This window comes from Cydia fagiglandana, chromosome 8 (assembly GCF_963556715.1).
Source record: "Cydia fagiglandana chromosome 8, ilCydFagi1.1, whole genome shotgun sequence".
NCBI lineage: Eukaryota > Metazoa > Arthropoda > Insecta > Lepidoptera > Tortricidae > Cydia > Cydia fagiglandana.
Window position 1 is genome coordinate 151,496 of NC_085939.1, and position 19,710 is coordinate 171,205.

General features: G+C 38.4%; 1 protein-coding gene and 1 long non-coding RNA gene across 2 annotated transcripts; one reads left to right on the plus strand and one right to left on the minus strand.

The window, feature by feature from the left end:
• Positions 1-255: 255 nt before the first annotated feature.
• Positions 256-3,723, minus strand: LOC134666395 (uncharacterized). The gene is made up of 2 exons (XR_010098501.1): positions 3,119-3,723; positions 256-2,996 (listed from the first exon to the last, which is right to left on the minus strand). It is a non-coding gene; the product is annotated as an uncharacterized LOC134666395 (long non-coding RNA).
• A 181-nt stretch (positions 3,724-3,904) lies between these two features.
• On the plus strand, positions 3,905-17,195 carry LOC134666890 (O-acyltransferase like protein-like). The gene is made up of 11 exons (XM_063524195.1): positions 3,905-4,203; positions 9,615-9,803; positions 10,483-10,624; positions 10,889-11,003; positions 12,368-12,579; positions 13,330-13,508; positions 14,019-14,157; positions 14,520-14,706; positions 15,662-15,804; positions 16,743-16,851; positions 17,152-17,195. The coding sequence occupies exons 1-11, from the start codon at positions 3,905-3,907 to the stop codon at positions 17,193-17,195; spliced, it is 1,758 nt and encodes a 585-aa protein (XP_063380265.1).
• The last annotated feature ends 2,515 nt before the right edge of the window (positions 17,196-19,710 follow it).

Sequence of the window (19,710 nt, forward strand, 5' to 3'; positions counted from 1 at the left end):
GGCCGTGTGTAGTTTAGCTTTTATTAGTTTAATGTTTTCTTGTTTCGTATCTCCACTGTGGCACTCCAATGCATGTTTAGTCATCTCAGATAATTATTGTCGGTATATGAATATGATACATAAGTCGTTTATAATTTGCAGCATATGTTATCAATGTCAGTCTGGTACTGTTATTATTAGGTCTGTCAGCGTGGTGTCAACTGTCGGGTGGTCTGGTACATACATCTGTTGCTATAGTAAATAAAACACTTAGAATTGGTTTGTACAATGCGGGTTCTCTTGGCACAAATCATGACAATTTCATAGCGGCTGCTACTCGACAAGATGTTGATGTGCTGGCGATTAACGAATCATGGTTAAGGGCGGGCGAAGAAGGGCGGGCACCGACACTTCCTGGATACAGCTTCCGGCATATTCCTAGGCCGCAGGGCGACCGGTCCCGTGGTGGGGGCGTAGGATTTTATATTAAGCGACATCTCAGGGCTCGGACCTGGCCTCATCCAGTTGACCCGCTGCATAAACTGGTGGAGCAGATGTGGATCACTTTTGCTCTCAACGGAAGGAAGCTAGCAATTGGTACGGCATACCGTCCACCTTGGATGGATCTCCAACTGTTTTTAGATGCTGTAAGTGATTCAATTAGTTCAATGCGTAGCTACGACAACTTAGTTTTACTAGGTGATTTTAATATAAATTTATTGAATGGCACCGACACAAAAACTACTCAATTTAATAATTTTATAACTTGCTTTGGTTTAACACAATTAGTGTCGCAGCCAACACATTTCACTGACACCAGCCAGACCCTGATCGATGTTGTCTGTACGGACATGCAGGCCAATACTACAGCAATTGATCATGTGGGCTCCCTGTATGGTCATTGCCTTGTTGTCTGTAATTTCAATGTTAAGCGTGAGAAACACAAGCCTTACCGCGTTACCTATAGGCCTCTTAAAAACATCTGCGAAAAAGATCTAGATGTGGACTTGCAAAGCGTGAGGTGGGACTTGATAACAAACCTTGGAAATGTCAATGACATGGTAACAGCCTTTAATCAACAAGTTCTTAATCTATTTGATTTGCATGCTCCTCTTAAGACATCCTTGATTAAAGCCCAATCATACCCCTGGATTACGGACACCGTCAAATTGATGATGAGGTTGCGTGACAGTGCTGCGGCAGATTTTCACAAAAGCCAGAGCGAAGTCAAAAAGATATACTACAAAGACCTTAAGTCTATTGTAAATAAAGCTCTGTATTTTGAAAAGGTAGCATATTTCAAACATAGTATTAATAATAAAATTAATGAACCCAAAACTTTATGGAAAAATTTAAAAAATACAGTGTTGCCTAAAAAGAATAATGAATTACCTAATATATTTAATAATCCTGATACCTTGAACAAACACTTCCTAGATCTACCTGGAACTTCAAGTGTCACTATATCACAGCTGACCTATTTTGAATTTCATAAGTTCAATGACTCTGTTTTCCATCTAGATACTGTTAGTTCTTATCAAATAATTAAAGTAATTAAATGTTTAAAATCGAATGCTGAGGGTATTGACGGGATAAATCTAAACATGCTTACTATGACTTTTCCACACACAATTGATTTCATTACGAGCCTAATAAATACCTCCATTCTTACATCCACTTTTCCAGATATCTGGAAGTTAGCAGTTGTGACTCCCTTGCCTAAAGTATCGAACCCATCTGTGCTTACAGACCTTAGGCCTATAAGTATACTACCTTGTCTGTCCAAAATAATGGAAAAAGTAGTATGCTTACAGCTAACCGCCTACTTAGAAAACAATAATATCCTACCAGATGTCCAATCAGGTTTTCGGAAGGGACGTAGCACTGTGACCGCATTACTCGATGTCTCTGATAACATTTTGGATGCTCAAGACAAAGGAATGTGCACTATTTTAGTCCTCCTCGATTTCTCAAGAGCATTTGATTGTCTCAATATAAATCTGCTTCTTTCCAAATTGAGTTTTTACGGATTCGATCACAAAACTGTAAAGTGGTTTGAAAGCTATTTACATAATCGATCACAAATTGTGAAAGTATGTTGCAGTGACGGATCTTCATTTTTATCCGAAAAAGCTGATATAACAAGAGGAGTTCCACAGGGATCGGTGATCGGCCCACTCCTGTTCATATTATACTCCGCAGATATAGGGTCCCACATCGCGCATTGCAAATACCATATATATGCAGACGACATACAAGTGTATATATCATGTAAGCCAGCTGACATTGACAGTGCTATAGAAAAATTAAACCAAGATCTCACCTCAATAGCATCATGGGCCACAGAAAACTGCCTGTTGCTTAATCCAAATAAAACTAAATACCTAGTATTTGGCAGCAGGCAACAACTGGCTGGTGTCAGTATATCAACCGATGTTATGCTAATGAATACACCGGTTGAGAGGGTGTATGAAGCGCGTAATTTAGGTCTCATAATGGATTGTGGACTACGTTATGAGAAGCATGTCTCCGAGGCCATTAGGAGTTGTTTTTACAAGCTTAAAGTTTTATATAAAATTCGGCCATATTTAAGCGAAAACCTACGCTGTCAACTAGTTGAATCACTTGTCCTATCAAAATTAAACTATGTGGATGTAGTGTTTGGGCCTAGACTTCTTGCAAAGACAAAGAGACTCATTCAACGTGTTCAAAATGCCTGTGCTCGCTTCTGTTTCAATATTCCGTTGAGAGCTCACGTGACACCATTTCTGAACAGCCATAAGATCCTCAAGATGCAACACCGTCGTAAACTTCATTTGGCTTGTCTGCTCTTTGGTGTGCTTAAATATGGTACTCCGCCTTATCTCTTCAATAAGCTTTCTTGTATTAAGCTCCGCGAACGCCGTAACTGTGGAATTCAATTGTTAATGCCACGCCATGCCACAGCAGCGTTTCGGGGAAGTTTTCGCTATGCCGCGTCGAAAGTCTGGAACAATATACCTCCGCCTTTGAGAAACCTGCAAAGTATTCATAGCTTTAAGTCAAAGATTAAACTGTATTTACTTAATCACCAACTTAGCCAAGAAACCTACAGACTTGATACCAGCTGCCTGTAGTTTGTTATTTTACTTATGCTTACCTCAAGTGTTTTGTTCCTTTGGCCTGACAAGGGTTCATCATTCCTTATACGCCATACTTAGTAGAGTGCTGTTATGTTAGTATTTCGTACATTTTCGTAAATTCGTCATCCTACAATGCTGTTTTGCTAATAAGCTAATCTTACAAGATTTTTTAACGTAGATTTAATGAACGCTCGATATTGATTTGGTCTGACATTGCTTTTTAGTTAGTGTAGCCACCGTTGGCGCTAGTAGTATATACAGCTGTAATGCTCAGCCAAGATATGGTCGGACCGGATCGATACAGCGATTTAGAGCACGATGCTTGTTTTATGTATTAATTAATCTTAATTGTAAATAGTCATTATGTTGTATCTTCTTGCTGTGTAACTTTTTTTTTCTTATTTAATTAACTGTTGACTGTATGTTATTTCTGTCTTTTTTCTTCTTGTTTGTTACCTTCCGTGATTCTTCTCACTTGATGGTCTCATCGGAAGATCAGCGCTGGAAGCCACCAGCAACATGCTGAGATGGGGCCATTTCGTGGCACTTTAATCTTATTTTGTGTTTTCTTTTATACTATGTACTGTTCCGATTGTTTGTGCTTACGAATAAATCTATTCTATTCTATTCTATTCTTTATCATAAACTCAAATTAGACTTTTAACCTTCAAATAATTTAAGTAACTTGCTTAATTAAAATCTGATTAAATTATAAAATAGAGCTTTAGTAAGTTACTGGTTTATTTATTTATTTTATTCTGTGTTTTATAGTTCTTGATGCAGGCATCAGACTGCCGAGAGGCATGACACAAGGAAATTTTGTAGACCTCGGTTACTACCAGCAGTGTCTAGCAATCAGTGAAAACTTTGAGCCGTCAGACATAGAGGGCAAGTACTGTATGATCAATGTTCCACTGGTTCAAGATGAGTTAAACTTACCAGTGTTGCCAGAATGGCCAGAAGGTTCAGTGAGGTCCGGGGACTGGCCCAACCTTCCGTGGCAACAACCACATAGTGACATATTCAGAAATCTACAAAAGGTACGCACGGAAGCAGCAAAGTACAGTCGTATGCCAGGACCTGATGGTACGGATTTTATGAGGTAAGTAAATAATATATTTACTCTAATGTTATTATTAGTATTTAGCGTTAAATTACATCTTAGTTATCCAATAGAACACAGTTCAGAAATTAGGAGATTTCTTGTTCAGTCTCGCAAAAACTGTTGAACGAAATTATCCACGCAAGACCAGCGTCAAGGTATTCACAAGGTACCTTGCACCAAGCTGAGTGGAAACCTTTTCAGTGACGTTACCGTTTTTGTGACATGTTTTTGTAAAAAAAATTGTATAAGCGTCTTGAATAAATTTTATTCTGTGCTATATAGGTATGACATAATATAATATTTAAAATATTATATTATTTGTCCCGGGAGGAAATTTATATGTAATTATTTTTTGTCAAATTCAAGTTCTGATGATGCGATCCATGAGGGTTCGAGGGAACTCCTCAAATTTTAAAGGCATGCGTATAGATTTTTGCATTTTCATTTTCATTAAAAAACTTTCGCAATTGATGAAGTGGAACTGCTGATGATGATCAAAACAGAACTCTTCAACGACGCATAGTACACGTTTGGCGATTTCGATTTCAACTTGGACCGGGACTGGGGCTGGGACCCGGACCCGGACCTTGACCCGGTTTCGTTGAGAAGTCGGTTTTTTTCTATTAAAGATTATGTAACCTAACACAGGCATTTGCCATTCTAACATTACCGAGGTTGACTTAATCGTTAAAAGTGTGATAGCCAAAAAATTCCCACCCTCGTTAATTTACTTATCGTTTATCAACTCATTCATATTAAGAGCGCTCTTACAAGAAAAGTCGAAATAATGCAAAATTGATGATACTAGTCGACGAAATTCAGGACTTTGTGCTCATTATTAGAAACAATTAGTACTTGTTCCAGTAAAAGCGTCTTCTTATCTTTTTAAATATCGTTGTAAATATTAGAAAAAGGACTTATTAAATTAGTAATGAATTTTTTTCTGATGGTCGTTTCCGAAAAACCGCGTGAAGCACTGAACGGCAAGCTCTTATTTGGAAATATTGAGAAGTTTACTCTGCTAAACCTGGCTATTTTGTATTACTAATACCCTGTACTTTAGGTATATCAAACGATATTTTTCCTACATACCTTTGAGAAAGAGAAAATCAAAGTAAAACGAACTCAATTTTCTCTCCGAAACAAGTGTCAATTTCTACGAAAATCTACTTAATATCGAAGTCATTTTCATACTCAAGCAATCTGCAACGTTTGCTTATACTGTTGGTATACATTAGTGTTTATGAAATTCTACTATAATTTTTTGGCAATTTTTTGAAAACTACTCTATATTACCGATGACGCGCGCTCGCCAGCTCAGTGCCGCGGCAGAGCTTGTACAGGCAGGACGTGTGTCGGTCGGGTCCGCACATTTTCAACGGCGACGACGAGGTTTTTTATCATTGTGTGCGGCGGGCGCCGTGTAAAACGCTATACTGTGTGCGTGTAAACCGCAACGAGAGACTTTGATCCTAGCACTGTTTTTATAGTATTATAATTTATAATGGTACAGTTTAATAAAGTACCGGACAGGATTAAAAATATTTGAAACGACCTGACATTCTATATGTATTTATTTGACTCAAGATAGTACTCAGGGTCTGATGATGGAGCTGGAAGGTGGTCACCGGTACCAATCAACCATGCAACTAAACCACTTCGTGTTTAGGCTCATTTTATTTGTCTCAACAAGATCTTTGACACAAGATAGTACTCAGGGTCTGATGATGGAGCCGGAATGTGGTCACCGGTACTAATCAACCATGCAACTAAACCATTTCGTGTTTGGGCTCATTTGATTCGTTTCAACAAGATCTTTGACACAAGATAGTACTCAGGGTCTGATGATGGAGCCGGAAGGTGGTCACCGGTACCAATCAACCATGCAACTAAACCACTTCGTGTTTGGGCTCGTTTGATTCGTCTTAACAAGATCTTTGACACAAGATAGTACTCAGGGTCTGATGATGGAGCCGGAAGGTGGTCACCGGTACCAATCAACCATGCAACTAAACCACTTCGTGTTTAGGCTCGTTTTATTCGTCTCAACAAGATCTTTGACACAAGATAGTACTCAGGGTCTGATGATGGAGCCGGAAGGTGGCCACTGGTACCAATCAACCATGCAACTAAACCACTTCGTGTTTAGGCTCGTTTTATTCGTCTCAACAAGATCTTTGACACAAGATAGTACTCAGGGTCTGATGATGGAGCCGGAAGGTGGTCACGGGTACCAATCAACCGTGCAACGAAACCACTTCGTGTTTAGGCTCGTTTTATTCGTCTCAACGAGATCTTTGACACAAGATAGTACTCAGGGTCTGATGATGGAGCCGGAAGGTGGTCACCGGTACCAATTAACCATGCAACTAAACCACTTCGTGTTTAGGCTCGTTTTATTCGTCTCAACAAGATCTTTGACACTGAAGATACACAAGGTTTGATTATGGAGCTGAAAGGTGGCCACGGGTACCAGTCTATCATGTAACTGAACCACTTCGTGTTTAGGCACGTTTTATTCATCTCAACAAGATCTTTGACATAAGATAGCACTCAGGATCTGATGATGGAGCTCGAAGGTGGCGACGGGTACCTGTCTATCATGCAGTGTTGGCATCAATCTGAACTAAATCAATCCGGATTGATCAATCGAATTGACGCGTCAATCCTAATTGATCAATCCGAATTGATCAATTCGAATTGATCAATTCGAATTGATTTAATTCTGATTGACGCGTTAATCCGATTGAATCAATTAGAATTAACGCATCAATCCTCAATTCGGATTAAATCAATTCTCAATCTAGATTAACCTAGGGTCCCTTTCCCTTCCCTAAGATTAGTTTTCAAAGGTGTCCTTTTTAGGGACTTACTTACTGGACTTAAAGTCGATATCTGAGGTTCCCAGAGGTTCGAAAACATGTTCCTGATGTCAGTATTGACTGATGTCCCTTTTAGGGACATTTTTCGAAATTGACCAATTACGTTCATATTCGTAATCGATGTCGACCATAGGTCCCGAAAAATGTTTCTGACGTCAGTATTGAAGGATGTCCCTTCCATTTCGGGACATTTTTTTAAATTGATCGTTGGCACTTTAAAACGATACCTGAGATTTCCAAAGGTTCCGTAACATGTTTCCGACGGCAATACAGACGGAGTTTCCTTTTTTTCTGGACATTTATGGGACATTTCTTCCAATTAACCAATTGCGTTCAAAATCGATATCTGAGGTGCCCAAAGGTTTCGAAACATGTTTCTGACGGCAATACCGAAAAATTACCTTTTTTCATTAGGGTGGCGTAATGCAGGTAGTAAAGTAAGTACGCGGCTAAAGTGTAGATTCTAAATATTGCCGTTGAAACCATATTTTGCACCTCAGATATCGATTTTGAATGCAATCAGTCACTTTCAAAGAATGTCACTAAAATGTCCCAAAACAGGACACCTTTCAATATTGCAGTTGAAAAAATGTTTAGAAACCTCTGTTTACCTCAGATATCGATTTTAAACGCAATCGGGTAATTTCTAGAAATGTCCCAATAAAGGACATCTCTCAATATTTCCCTCGGAAACAAGTTTCGAAACCTTTGGGCACCTCAGATATCGATTTTGAACGCTATCGGTTAATTTCAAGGAAAGTCCCGAAAATGTTCCAAAAAAGACATCCTTCATATAGCCGTCGGAAACATGTTTCGGAACCTTTGGTAAACTCAGACACCGCTTTTGAACGCATTTGGTTAGTTTCACAAAAATGGCCTAAATAAAAAGGACATTAGGTAGGTACATACAAAGTAATCGTCAATCCGAATTGACGATTGAGGATTGACCGATTAATTCGAATTAACGATTAGTAATCGTCAATCTTCAATCAGTAGATTTAGAATTAGTTTCGTCAATCGTCAATTCGAATTGATCGGTCAATTCTCAATCGTCAATTCGAATTGAATTTTTGCCAACACTGCTATCATGTAACTGAACCACTTCATGTTTGGGCTCGTTTGATTCGTCTCAACAAGACCTTGGACACAAGTTAGTACTCAGGGTCTGATGATGGAGCTGGACTGTGGCCACGGGTACCAGTCTACCATGTAACTGAACCACTTCGTGTTTGGGCTCATTTGATTCGTCGCAACAAGATCTCTGACGCAAGATACTACTCAGGGTCTGATGATGGAGCTCGAAGGTGGCGACGGGTACCAGTCTATCACATAACTGAACCACTTCGTGTTTGGCCTTCGTGTTTGGGCTTCGTGTTTGGTTTATCACCTAGTGTCAAAGATCTTGTTGAGACGAATCAAACGAGCCTAAACACGAAGTGGTTTAGTTGCATGGTTGATTGGTACCGGTGACCACCTTCCAGCTCCATTATCAGACTCTGAGTATCACCTAGTGTCAAAGATCTTGTTGAGACTAGTAAAACGAGCCTAAACTTGAAGTGGTTTAGTTGCATAGTTGATTGGTACCGGTAACCAACTTCCAGCTCCATCATCAGACTCTGAGTATCACCTATATAGTGTCAAAGATCTTGTTGAGATGAATAAAACGAGCCTAAACACGATGTGGTTTAGTTGTATGGTTGATTGGTAATGGTGACCACCTTCCAGCTCCATCATCAGACCCTGAGTACTGTCTTGTGTCAAAGATCTTGTTGAGACGAATCAAACGAGCCCAAACACGAAATTGTTTAGTTACATGAGAGACTGGTACCCGTGGCCACCTTCCAGCTCCATCATCAGACCCTGTGTATCTTCAGTGTCAAAGATCTTGTTGAGACGAATCAAACGAGCCCAAACACGAAGTGGTTTAGTTACATGATAGACTGGTACCCTTCCAGCTCCATCATCAGACCCTGTGTATCTTCAGTTTCTTGTAACTTGTTTCTTGTAAATAAGCGAGTACCTATAATTTCTTTCGAGTAATATACGTTCATAAGTACGAGTATGGGGCTATTCATAAATTACGTCGTTTCAAATGGGAGGAGGGGGGGGGGGGGGTCTGGACATCGGATGATGGTAGCATGACGTAGAAGGAAACAGAGTCATCCGAAGCATGGTTTTTGGATGATTTGAGGGATGGGGGGTCAAAAATAGATGACGTAATTTATGAACAGCCCCTATGTACATTTGCACTGCATTTAGTATTTTCGTACTTACCAAATAACAGTTTTAGGACTTTATAAGTTAAGTACAGTTAGTGTTGTTATGGTTGATTTCAATATGCTTCGCGAAGGATCAAGAATGTTTAATCCATCATTGTAGTGCGAGTGTGGTAGAAGGGATCGGAATACTGAGCTCGCACGGCCTGCCGCAGCGCGTAAAATACCTAAACTCGCTCAACCCCGAAATGTAATAGCACTCTTAAGTTTCATGAATAGGTACGTTAAAAAACTAGCTCTTACTCCACAGGGTAACAGAAGACAGCCCGATGGCTAATGAAGTCTTCAGACTGGCAGTATGTCTTCCTAAAGCGTGCACACCCAGGCAGTTCCTCGACACTGTGTTTATCAACACCACTAGCGTGGGTTTACAACTCACGGAAGAGTATTGCAGACTGAGGAATGATAAACCGTTTGCACCTGTTGATTATGCTGCTATGTAAGTATTCAAAATGTTTACGAAATTATTTTAGTAAATTATAACAATTCATAATTTCATATTGCCTGGGAACAATGCCTCAGGCTAATTTAGGGCTAGATATTGTATGATTTATTTATTTTGTTATTTAATATCTGTTTTAATAAATACCATTGTCGAGTAATTTTATATTTGAAGTTTAAAATAACTAACACCACTAGCGTAGGCAATCAAAACCGTTGCAGACTTTTCTTGGTCTAACTCTATTTGCCTTGCCAGTTGAGACCCAGAACAGTTTGTTTTTGTTTTTGAATTTGGAATATGTAGGTACAAACAAATTGCACTCAGGAGCTCGCGTTATTATTTCTAAATTATGATTTTTATTCTATTTCAGGGGAGTATTTGGCTTCATAATCCTTATTACTGTCCTTTCGACATTCTACGACTTATATTTTACCGCGATATGTAAGGAAGGTACGTATTTAAGTAAATATGAGATTTCCATTTCAGTAACTATAAGTAGGTATACCTACTTGTACCTATGCAATGGCAACCATTTTAATTCACATTTGAGTATCTTCCTATCCGCTGTCTGTATATTATTTAACACATAATTCGAGCGTCCATTCGTTAAACTTTCAGGTTCAAAAAATAAGAATACTCTTGCAAAATCGTTCTCTGTCTATACGAATACTCGCAGTTTGCTCACATTCAACTCTGTGCCTGGAACTTTAGAGAGCCTGGATGGAATCAGATCCATATCCATGTTGTGGGTCATCATATTCCACACTTATGCTACCAATGGGAATACACACTTGTTTAACCGTCAAGAACTGTTCACGGTTTGTATTCCAAAATATATTTAAAAAATATTGCTTATGGTTATTGTTTATACCGCTTTACATCCATACCTCTATTACGTTCTCGAAGAGTACCGATGTTATCCTAATAAGGCCATCTAATATGCAATAACAAAATCATGCGCAAGCAAGCCAGCCACTTTATTATACTCTAATAGCAGCCTATTTTGTTTGTATAATCATCAGTTTTGAACCGAGCTTATTTACTGTGGATGTATTCATCCTCGGCACTTTGGTTCGTTACAGTGGATGTATTCATTCTCGGCACTTTGGTTCGTGGCGTCTCCCATTTCAGTGGACACCTTCTTCTTGCTGAGCGGACTGCTGATTGTGTATACCACTGTTGGGAAGATAACTCCAAGTAAGTATTACATAGGGGAGACCGAGGTGAGTTGTGACAGAGGAGAGTTGTGACATCTCCGATTTTTTGGAATCTATTAACTAGAAACTAGGTCGCAACAGTGTGCGTTTGTTAGCTTGTAACTTGAACTAACAAACGCGCGCTATTGCTCTCCTCTGTCACAACTCACCTCGGTCTCCCCTACTTACATTATTTAGGTATTCAACATTAAATAGATACGAGTATTAGCTAGTACAAAAAGCCAGATATGGCGAATCAAAACATGTCACAAGTCAGAAAACTCTCTTCAATGTTTCATATATTTACTTAATAAAAGGTTCTGTTTGAGCAGTTAGCCAGATGTAATATAGTTGCGAAAAGTCCCCAAAAAAATCTTAGTGAAATAAAAATAGTATTTTTGTAAATATTTTTCAATTTGTAGCCACTTTTTGAAATCCGAATATTCAACGCGTGTTTGGTCACCCTGAACACCCTACGCACTCGGAGGCAGAGATGGATGTCATTCAAATTAAATACTTACCTAAACATTTATCTAAATAATCATTCGAATAAACAATAATTCACGATATTTTAATTCGCGGATGATTTATTCGCTAATGATTTATTCGCGAATGATTCATTAGCGAATAAATCATCCGCGAATTAAAATATCGTGAATTAATGTTTATTTATTATGTTGGTTACACCGTATTTTTTTTAATTTTTCAATGAATATTTAATACCTTTAAAATAATGTTTAATGTTACGTAATCGTTTTTTCACGCCGCGCGCGTTTCTCGAAAATGAGGCGCGGAGGGCTGTGTTCAGCGTTGAATAAAAAGTATAAATAATGGAAATACAGTTCTGCAAGTATAGAATGTTTGATTGGAAATATCCTCCTCTTTTATAATATTAATTTTAGTTTCTTAAATACTGATACTTTTTGAGATATTGGGGAAAGAAAAAATACTACTTTCTCCCCCCTTTTTTTGTTCACAACTTTGGATATTTTTTATGTGCTAATAATACACGCTTCGAATACATTTTTCTACACATCATGACGAATCTAATGAGGTATCACACGTATTTTTAGGAGTAGTATCTTTATTTTTCACCGTATTCAGGATCTCGAACAGACTAAAAGCTGATTTGGCCCGGTAGCCACGATATCGTACCGTGCCTACCCCCCGAAAAGGGAGGGGAAAGGGTCGGATCCCCAGGTCCAATCTTTGCTATATTTAAGGTCACAAACTTGGATTATTAATTGGACCAACATCATAAATAAGTCTGCAAAAAATCAGAACTACCGGATTTAATGCAGAAGAGCCACGTTACAAAATTCTACAATTTCACTGGATTATTAATGAGTTTGTTTTATTTTTCAGAGGGTCTCCTTAAAAACATCCATATGTTCTATCTTCACCGTTTATTGCGGATGTTTCCCATTTTGGCCACCGCCGTGTTTCTCCAAGCGTCGTTGTTCAACCACCTCTCCGACGGGCCGGAGTGGCACATCGTCGTTGATAAAGTGGAACGGTGCAGGGCGTACTGGTGGGCCACCCTCACTTACGTGCAGAACTATTTGGTGCATGCACGGGTAAGTAGCTTTACAATAACAAACATATTATATTATAGCCGCAGTGGGTAACGAAAGTTGGTTAAAAAAGAGATAGACTAATATCGAACATGCCCAATTAAAATGATGACGAAAACCGAAATGAGCCGGAATAAGAAAAAGACAAGCAACAAATATGACCAATAAAGATGACAAAGATTACCAACGAAAGTTACGATTGAAGAATGGGTGACGAAAGCAGAAGTGACAAAAAACGAATAGGGCGACCGAAGACGATTTTTTGATTTGATAAATAACGTTGTTGTTGTTGTGATTAGAACCTACGACAGTAACATAACACTGCAACAGCAACGTATCTGCCGTCACCAATGTATTAACCTTATGAGTTCATTGTTTTAACACATGGACTATTTTTGATTTGAAATACATATCCTACAAATCTATTCTATTTATTTATTGGAAGCATATTACTGAGGACTATTTTTTTATTTTGTTGCCGTTTTTTTATTTTTCTCAGATTATGATAACATTTGAAGGACAGATAGTGAGTGCAGACTACTGAGTTACAAAAACCAATGGAATTTTCGTAACTCTATGGGAATGTAACTTTTTTTCAAATTTGGGTTTCATGTTTATTGCGTCCGGAACAAGGAGCTCTTCAAACCTGCCAATTTTTATCAAAATCTGACAAAAAAAAATGAAATAGACTAAAGAAAAATATGGCCCATGGCCCATTAATTGTAATTTGATTACGAAAGGTTTATATTTCAGTGTATTGGCCCTAGTTGGTACCTCGCTGTCGACATGCAGCTGCATATACTCTCACCTTTCATATTATTCTGGATGCTCGGCAGAAAAAGATCGGCATGGATTGCATTAACTCTTGTCATATTGGTTGTCATGGTGGTGTCGACAACGTATAACTATTTAAACAAGTTCCAGACCGCATCGTTTGTACCGACGTAAGTTATAGTTTAAACTGAAATAGATTTATCATACACTAAAGAAAAAATTACCAAGTCCACCGGTGGCCGAGGCCGAGGAATCGAACCCGCGTCTTCAGCGTACGCGGCTAACGCCATGTCTACTAGACCACCCGGCTACATAAAACATTTCATAAAATAATTTGATTTGTTCCCTAGTTGGTAAGTTATAGCATAGAAAAATAAATAAGCATATAGAGGGCTCACGCCATACATCAGTTTTCTTACCACAACGATTATTATTTTCAAAGTCGACATCTAGCGTTCTAGCGTCAAGTAGTGGATGCGAAATAATTGTTTCATTCGCCATCTATCGAAAATATTATTTAAACTCTGATGCCTACAGAAGTTATTGGTACTGCAAATTGATGCAGTAGTACACGGTATACAATAAAGATGGCGCTATTAGCAACTCCCATTGTACAAGTTTGAGTAATCGAACCTAGATGGCATTTTTATGAAACGTTGTGTTTCCAGGCGATCGCAAGAAGATGCCATCCACTACCTACGGTACTACTATCACAACACACTGACCAGATGCTCGCCCTTCTTCGTTGGCATGTTGTTTGGCTATCTTCTTAATATGTATAAAAGCAAACAAGTCCACATGGCTAGAGTAAGAAAATATACAATTTGTTTATAAAGCAAATGAAAGTTAGCAACATAGGTAAACTTTACCAGCTTATAAGTGAATTCAGAAATAACTTAACTCAAGTGTAAGTAGATGATATATTCTGGTTTCTCCCGAAGAAACAAATACAATAGGTATTATTTGAATGTCATACCTAATATTACATAGGTAGGTAAATGTCAGTTTGACACTGCTAAGCACTGCTAAGGCAGTCGTGGTAAGGCTACATTGCCCATTTAAAAACTATAGTACGTAAAATGTAGAATTTGGTCACAAAATGGTATGTACTTAATTACAGTTACCTACTCACTAAAATTATGAACTTACCACTCCTTACCATCTTTTAGTGGTTTGTAGCATTATGCTGGTTCTGCGCCTTCGTGGTTTCCACTGGCATCATCTACTCCTCATACCCCGTCCTGCAGATGGACTGGGACAGCCCCTTCTGGGACGGCATCATCAACTCCTTCGCCAGGCCCGGGTGGGCTGTCTGTGTTGGCTGGGTGGTATTTGCGTGTACACACGGTTATGGAGGTTGGTATATTAATCTGGACCGCTTTTAGGGATCCGTAGCCAGAATGGCAAAAACGCGGAACCCTTATATTCTTCAGGTCTCTGTCTATCCATCTGTTCGTATATCATTTATCTCAAAAACCATCAGAGTAAATTTGAATAAAATTTAAAACATCAGGCGGTCTAGCATGAGTTTAGTTCTCGCGCGTGACTCCACTCCATACATCAAGGGCGACTTCAAGTATAGACTCGCGCGCGAGAACGCGACTCATGCTAGACCGCCAGGTGTATAAACGCATTTTACCTAGTCATAACTAAATTTGATCTGTATAAAATAAATATCAACATCAACCAATTGCTCTGATAATATCGGGTAGATCAGAACGAGGGACTTTTATGCAAACGGGGAATTGTTTAGACTACCTATTTACGTACTTTATTCAATTTTTCACTTATTAATCACGTTAACATTTCTAACTGTTTTTGAGATACAATTTGTTAAACATTAGTGCAATAATCTGTATGTTTCAACCCTACCAATAAGATTCTATTAATGACACGACTTGTGTCAATTTAAAATGTAAATAATTTTGTGGGGTTTTCACTGATATAAACTTACGATTATATTTAACTCGATTGTAGATCACTTAGATAACACTATCATTTCAGCTCAGTCCCTAGAAATGTTCCATCCTGTATTATTCAAAATTCATAAGTGCTTGATGCTAGGCCTACATGAATAAAGTATATTTGAACTTTGAAAAACCGATAAGTACCTAAGTCTAACAAGTAAGTTTTTCAGTAAGTAGGGACTTAAGTTTTGTTTCTTCTTATATTACGATTTAAAATTTAAAAAAATATCGCGTCCATAATAACAGTGACTTTGATAGCTTCGGACCTTAGTCAACAGTGGCACCAACTGGTGAGCACAGAGACGGCATCCCTCATTAATCCCATCTCGGTTGGTACTACGCAGGTCCTGTCAACTGGTTCCTGTCGCTCCGTATGTGGAAGCTCCCCTCTCGGCTCTCCTACGCGATGTACATCTTCCACTATTCCTTTATGGTTGTTGTCAATTCTACTTCTGTATCGGTTGGCCACTTCTCCGTGGAACGCTTTGTAAGTTTTTAATTATATTTCCCTACTTTTTTTCAACCTTTTAATTTTAAGTGAATCAATTAACTTATGTTTAACTTTAATGTTACGGAAGATAATTTTGCATGGCAGTTATAGTTTTAGTAAGTACTACACTTACTTACTTACTTGGTTGGCGCGATGACCCAACCAAGATGATGATGAAGATGATGATGATGATGATGACTCATTTTGGGTCATCGCGCCAACCAAGTGGTTTAGTAAGTAGGTACTGAAAAAATTACAGTGTATAAGTACTTATAAGTATGAATTATTGTATTAAATAAAAAACATGGAAGGTTCTGAATTTAGCATATTTCTTGAACAGCATGTGTACCATACAAGACTCAAAGAATTTATTTGCATAGAACACAGTTATGAGTTTATGAGAAGGTGTTACAAAATAAAAGAAATCCGTGCATTCAGTCTGCATGCAGGCGTGCAGATATTGTAAAAACAGGTAATATTTACATAAAATCATACATAGCATACGAATAGTTTAGAAATTATTTATCGTTTGTTCCATTGACCTTTTTAATAGATAAAATATTTGTACATCTCAGACAGATTCAGATAGAGATACAGATTCAGATTGTTTGATTTTGATCGCTGCTTATTTTTTAAGGACCTGTTTACACAATTATTAGTGTTTTTATACGAGTAGGTATTTGTCATTAAACGCAAGTAGCAAATGAATGAACTTGCACTTAACACGATAAAGGGTCCTTTAAACACGTCATATTTTTTTGGCTACTTAATTTAATCAAATATGTATATGTGGGTACCATATAACCGTTATTGAGATACAGCCCGCTTACTTTGGGTCTGTATTTTTCGGATTCTTCGTGTTCCTACCTTATTTTGTCTCCTGTTAAACTCCAGTCGTTGGAGCTGAGTTGACACACACGCACTTTTTGTTTCAGTTCTACCGATTCTTAGCTGACTTCGTGACGGCGTTTATAGTCGCTTTTGTAGCGACAGTGCTGATAGATTATCCTTTCGCTACGCTTGTAAAGATGGCGATAGGAGGAAGTGAGTTGTCTTTAATTATTATTTTGGTAGGTAATAATTACTAAAATCACTATCATCTATCTTAAGTTGCAGATAAGACACACATACATAGAACTGGGTTACTAATTAGTAATTATTGAACACGAAATACTTATTATGTAGCTAACTTAACACTATTATTCTTCTACATCATCTGGAACAAATGACTATCTTCTGATTTGTATACTATTTAGATACTCCGCCCACTACTGACCACCGTTTATTATATGACAATTATAATGTACCTAATCCAACAAAGGTTAATATAGCTAACTTTTACAGGTAAGACTGGGAAGGCGACGGCGAAGACAAAAACAAGGATGTGAAGGCGAAAATCAACAGTAGTACATACTAATATTATAGGTACCTAGTAAGATTGTACCTTGGAATCCTGGGATCAACATCATTATTTGTAACAGAGTTATTTATTATTATTCTCTTTATTTATTTTTCGTCTTAAGTTAGGTTATTTATAATATGAATATAAAAGTAAAATATAAAAACACTTACAAAACAATAAAAAATGCATATAAACATATAAAAAACCTAACTATTATTATTTGTATGTCTTTCCATATCTCGGGAGCCAACAGCACAGAGGCCCTTTAAGACAAGTTTGATGTTATGTAATACACCAGCTAGAACCCATTCACGGGTACAAATAGATACCCGTAAATCGGTCCCAGGTGGCATACGAGCTATTGTAAATACAGTGGAGAAGAGTGCCGGTTATGGTGTTGAAGTTTGGCTGGTCAAAAGATTGGTCTATTGCAGAGAGGTCCGGACACCTGCCATAACAATGCTTCTACACGTTAATATCGAGGCAGGCGGTGACTTGCCACTAACTAGGTGGGCCCCTGAAACTGTCGTCGTAAAGACGACCAGGAGCAACACTGGTGTAAGCGGCTCAGGGGTGTCGAGAGGTGTGCGCCGCTTTCTACCCAGTGGCTGTTACCAGCCACTGTGCCGACTCGCGTCTTATGCATCTTTCACTTCCACCCCTGGAGCATATAGCTCTAGCGACTCCTCTCTGGACGGTCAATGAAGGCAACCCAGAGCTGAGAGTCCTGCGGGTCCCCTTGGGGTCCACTCCGGCCGACGAAGACACGCCGGAGACGGAGACCCTGACAGACTCTTGGGAGCACTCGGGTCCGTGGGGTCGTTACTCCCCAACAACTCGCCACATATTATTACTTATTTATTACTTCAAATAACAAATTGCACCTTACAGCTAATGCCAAAGCGACACAAATTGGAACATATTAAAAACATAAAGCATTTTTAACATTATTTATAATAATCTAGACACGCGGCAGCGTCTCAAGCCAAGTTCAAGCAAAGGAACTGGCTAGCCAGCGCCGAGTGTAATATTACACGAACCACTTGGTGCCACTTTTGACCCTCTATAACTCAAAACCTCTTTAACGTAAACACATAAAACTACGTGTGTTTAATTATATCCACAAAGACATCTAGAAGCCCAAATTTCATGAAGTTAGCTCAAACGGTTATAAAGATATGAAGGTCAAAAAGTCGTAAATTAAAAATAAAACAAAAGTTAAAAAATAGGGGGGGTCCCCATACAAAAAATATTTTTTTTGATTGTTGATGTGGCAATATATGGCTTGGCCGTTTCGTTACTACAAGAAAAGTAAATGATCAGTGAATACATTTTTCACCCCGGTTTCCACGTGACGTAGGTTAGCGAAACGGTCAAGCCTCGTATTTTGACTAAGGTTATTGGTGAAGTTAGGGCTTGTAAAGTTAGAATTAGAAGCTTGGCATGCCTTGGTTCTAGGTGAGATCTGATAACTTTCTAACAGTGCGAGGTCGTCATGGCAACATTTTACACGAAAATATTTTTGGTGGCACTACTTTTTGTAGGTTACTTACCTTCCATCCCTTAATTTAAAGGAAGGGAAATGGTTTTTATAACAATCCTGAAACACATATTTTATTGTTTATAACTAGGATTCTCTATATCAATTATCAGACCTCTAGCATCAAAATTTGCGGAAGTCTCATACAAACTGCCGTCTCCTAGTTTATATCACTGTGTGAAGTGACGAAATCGTGTTTTTTAGATGTCTATAAAATCTATAGTATAATAGAGCTATGCGATGGAAACTTTTTATGGTAAAAGTCTACTATTGACATCATATCCTGAGAGTTTCGTTTATCTAGTCTAGTATAATCGAAACCTAAGTTGTGAAGGTACAAAAAAATGACGAAGCGTTTCGAGAAAAGGTAATAGATAGAGGCCGTGCGCTTCGCTTGGCTCGTCTTGCCGGGGGCACTAAGTACCGTGCCCCCAATGAGTCATCAAAACTATTTTAAGGGAAAATATCGCGTATTGTAATGAATCCAAAATGCATCTCAACGTTTCGAACCAACGTTTGTTGCATTAAGTATAAGTAGGTAGGTAGCTGCATACTGCAATGATTCATTGATAACGTGGCCATGCAGTTATGCGGCTGGGTGTACAGTCCGCAAAACTATTCGCTTAGCACCCCTGGTATTGGCTACGTGCGAAGTAGGTGCCGATGGGGGTAAGTAAAACGATCGCAGCGCATGTGGTGGTAAAAATTGGAATTAACGAAGGATCGAAACGGAACTTTAATTTACGATTACTCCGGAGATATTCATTTAAATTGTACGGTGTAAGGGACCATTGTAATTCTGTATGAAATGCTTAATATAGGTAACTAAAGTATTAGATAATGATTTATACTGTATGCGTGTAAATACTGTAAATAGCTTCGCACATGCCACACTTAATATGTGATCTTTTTCTAGAAGTTAAGAATGGGTATAGTACATTATGCTTAAAAGATAGACATC

What these genes read in the sequence shown, in the direction of transcription:
- LOC134666890 (XM_063524195.1), top strand. Translation starts at nt 3,905, where the DNA reads ATGACACAAGGAAATTTTGTAGACCTCGGTTACTACCAGCAGTGTCTA. An exon ending in ACTATTTGGTGCATGCACGG is followed by an intron (nt 12,580 to 13,329) that starts GTAAGTAGCTTT and finishes TTTATATTTCAG; the next exon opens with TGTATTGGCCCTAGTTGGTA. An exon ending in AACAAGTTCCAGACCGCATC is followed by an intron (nt 13,509 to 14,018) that starts GTTTGTACCGAC and finishes TTGTGTTTCCAG; the next exon opens with GCGATCGCAAGAAGATGCCA.